The sequence below is a fragment of the Oncorhynchus mykiss genome, chromosome 20 (assembly GCF_013265735.2).
Source record: "Oncorhynchus mykiss isolate Arlee chromosome 20, USDA_OmykA_1.1, whole genome shotgun sequence".
Taxonomy (NCBI): Eukaryota; Metazoa; Chordata; class Actinopteri; order Salmoniformes; family Salmonidae; genus Oncorhynchus; species Oncorhynchus mykiss.
Genome location: NC_048584.1, coordinates 22,589,198 through 22,592,647, shown reverse-complemented (window position 1 = coordinate 22,592,647; position 3,450 = coordinate 22,589,198). Strand labels below are relative to the sequence as shown.

The 3,450-nt window shown below is 41.6% G+C and overlaps 1 protein-coding gene across 1 annotated transcript; it reads right to left on the bottom strand.

Annotated features, from left to right (window-relative positions):
• Nucleotides 1–693: 693 nt before the first annotated feature.
• LOC110499593 (hemoglobin subunit alpha-1-like) lies at nucleotides 694–1,545 on the bottom strand. The gene is made up of 2 exons (XM_021576722.2): nucleotides 1,365–1,545; nucleotides 694–1,077 (listed from the first exon to the last, which is right to left on the bottom strand). Exons 1-2 carry the CDS (start codon nucleotides 1,457–1,459, stop codon nucleotides 867–869), a joined length of 306 nt encoding a protein of 101 aa, XP_021432397.2. The 5' UTR covers nucleotides 1,460–1,545; the 3' UTR covers nucleotides 694–866.
• Nucleotides 1,546–3,450: the final 1,905 nt, after the last annotated feature.

Here is a 3,450-nt window from a genome sequence, read left to right as displayed (position 1 = left end):
GGAAGAAGGTGCTCTGGTCAGATGAAACCAAAATTGAACTTTTTGGCAACAATGCAAAACGTTATGTTTGGCGTAAAAGCAACACAGCTCATCACCCTGAACACACCATCCCCACTGTCAAACAAGGTGGTGGCAGCATCATGGTTTGGGCCTGCTTTTCTTCAGCAGGGACAGGGAAGATGGTTCAAATTGATGGGAAGATGGATGGAGCCAAATACAGGACCATTCTGGAAGAAAACCTGATGGAGTCTGCAAAAGACTTGAGACTGGTACGGAGATTTGTCTTCCAACAAGACAATGATCCAAAGCATAAAGCAAAATCTACAATGGAATGGTTCAAAAATAAACATATCCAGATGTTAGAATGGCCAAGTCAAAGTCCAGACCTGAATCCAATCGAGAATCTGTGGAAAGAACTGAAAACTGCTGTTCACAAATGCTCTCCATCCAACCTCACTGAGCTCGAGCTGTTTGCAAGGAGGAATGGGAAAAAATTTCAGTCTCTCGATGTCCAAAACTGATAGAGGCATACCCCAAGCGACTTACAGCTGTAATCAGAGCAAAAGGTGGCGCTACAAAGTATTAACTTAAGGGGGCTGAATAATTTTGCATGCCCAATTTTTCAGTTTTTGATTTGTTAAAAAAGTTTGAAATATCCAATAAATGTCGTTCCACTTCATGATTGTGTCCCACTTGTTGTTGATTCTTCACAAAAAAAATACAGTTTTATATCTTTATGTTTGAAATGTGGCAAAAGGTCGCAAAGTTCAAGGGGGCCGAATACTTTCGCAAGGCACTGTATATGGTATTTTTACCAACCTAATTATAAGATTATTCAAAAGTAAACATAATAAGGACTAGAATTACTACATTTCGATGTAAGGGTCAACTTTAAGCACGAAGGCGTGCAGCTCGCTCAGGGTCAGAAGACCACCGGCCAGGTCATCGATCTTGCTCACGGCCTCGTACAAGCCACCCATGATGGTACTGCCTTGCTTCTTAGCCGGAGCGCCGTTGGGGCTCAGGTCCTTCCAGTGGGCGAAGGAAGACTTGGTCTGGGGGTACACCACGATCAACCTGCATGGAGGGAGGAGAGAAAGAATTGGTTAGGGTAAGTGGTAATTGCTCTGTCGAACATATCAATACAATTTTGTTTCTGATAAAGGATGCATTGAATTATCAATTATGCAGTCAGTTTCAGGAACTTGTTTGTATTATAAAAAATTAATATAGGCCTGTTAGATCATATTCTATTAGAGTTGTTTAATACAATAATGTCTAATACAATTTCCATAAATCGAAAGAGTTTAGATAGGCTACAACGGGGAGGAGTCTAACTGATGACGAAGTATCCCCATCTTTACCTGGCGAGAGCCTCGGCGCCGATCTCGTCCGACCTGCTGGAGACTTTCGCAAAGAAGTCCTTGACGATTACTTTTTCCTTAGCTGACTGGCTCATTTTGGCAAGAGGTTCTGCTGTACCACACAAGATATTCAGAGGATGAATTAAGCTTTAGAAGGGTCTGGAGTTAGACGGATCCCGAAACTTACTTTATGGCCCAAGACGCTGCAGGTCTGAAGTTTGCAAAAGTGCTCCTGAGTGTTCCACATCTCTACTGGCAAAATATTCTTTGGACAGTTGAAACTACAGTTGAGTTGTTTGGAAGGAACATACAACACTATGTGTGGAGAAAAAAGGCACAGCACAGCAACATACCAACTGTAAAGTATGGTGGAGGGAGCATCATGGTTTGGGGCTGCTTTGCTAACTCAGGGCCTGGACAGCTTGCTATCATCGACAGAAAAATGTATTCCCAAGTTCATCAAGACATTTTGCAGGAGAATGTTAGGCTATTTGTCCGCCAATTGAAGCTCAACAGAAGTTGGGTGATGCAACAGGACAACGACCCAAAACACAGAAGTAAATCAACAACTGAATGGCTTCAACAGAAGAAAATAGACCTTCTGGAGTTTCCCGGTCCTAACCTCAACCCGATTGAGATGCTGTGGCATGAACTCGAGAGCAGTTCACACCAGACATCCCAAGAATATTGCTGAACTGAAACAGTTTTGTAAAGAGGAATGGTCCAAAATTCCTCCTGGCACTTTTGCAAGTCTGATCCGCAACTACAGAAAACGTTTCGTTGTGGTTATTGCTGCCAAAGGAGGGTCAGCCAGTTATTAAATCCAAGGGTTCACATACTTTTCCCACCCTGCACTGTGAATGTTTACACGGTGTGTTCAATAAAGACATGAAAACGTATAATTGTTTGTGTGTTATTAGTTTAAGCAGACTGTGTTTGTCTATTATTGTGACTAAGATGAAGATCAGATCAAATTTTATGACCAATTTATGCAGAAATCCAGGTATTTCCAAAGGGTTCACATACTTTTTCTTGCACTGTATATTTTGCACACAAACCCGCTTTGAGCAAGAAATCGTTTATGTTTTTACGTGAAATGCCTGGGTTCACCTGGGATCACTTGATGAACGGGCCAGCCTTGGAAATTGGGTTGGGCCTTTTCGCGGCATGCTTGTAAGGCTCTGAATGTCCGAAAAGGTTTCCACAACACTTCTACTGTTGTCCTTCGTAGTTGTCTGGTAAGTTGTCTGGTATCCGGTGACTTGTCTTGTAGTCCTGAACAGAACTACAGAGTTGATTTTCCTTCCATTCACTCTTGAAGATGCTTATTTGAAGATGGTCTAGCCAGCCGTATCGATGTTTTCCCAGTGGGGTGATGAGGGTAGCATAATACGCTAGTTTGAACAGAGCAACAGGATGGTCTTACTTAAATTCGCTTTCAAAGATAACTTAATTAAGACAGCTAATCAGCTGTACCAGTGATTGTCCAGGAGGTGATTTTATCGTCTCCACCTTGGGTTGACATTCAAAGTTTAAACCATTTTAAACATGTAGCTGCCGCATCACGTTTTTTCTGGTTCAATTTGTTAATGTCTTCTCCCATAATGTATACCTTTTGCTCGAAATGGGCGGTTCCAGCCGGAAGACACGCTCTCTAACCTCACGTGTGTGGGGGTAATTACTCACTGTGCAAAGTTATGGAAAACAATTGTCTGTTATAGCTTCTCAAGTCACATCCCTCTCTTAACAAAAACACTTTAATAATTTTTCATATTACAGTACATGCACAAGCCTTTGTATGGAAACTTCAGCTATGTAGTGTGTGTACTTTACAGTATTTCCTTTAATGTTTTTAATGACATCACAAAATAACAAACAAAATGACATTAGTGTTATATAGACCGCCTCTGACCATTCCCCACATTTTACTTTAGAAATATTGTTCCAGTATTCGCTTTTGAACGTGTTAGAGTTTCAGCGGGGAAAAGTCTGTTGAGACAAAGCACATTCCTTTGGTGAATTTGGAGAGCACAGGCCTGGATCTTCTCTCTTGATTTACATCAGGATGTGAGTTGTTAATCCCCAT

Coding starts and splice junctions, on each gene's coding strand:
- LOC110499593 (XM_021576722.2), bottom strand. CDS start 1,459: ATGAGCCAGTCAGCTAAGGAAAAAGTAATCGTCAAGGACTTCTTTGCG. Junction 1,078..1,364: donor GGCGCCGAGGCTCTCGCCAG/GTAAAGATGGGG, acceptor CCCTCCATGCAG/GTTGATCGTGGTGTACCCCC.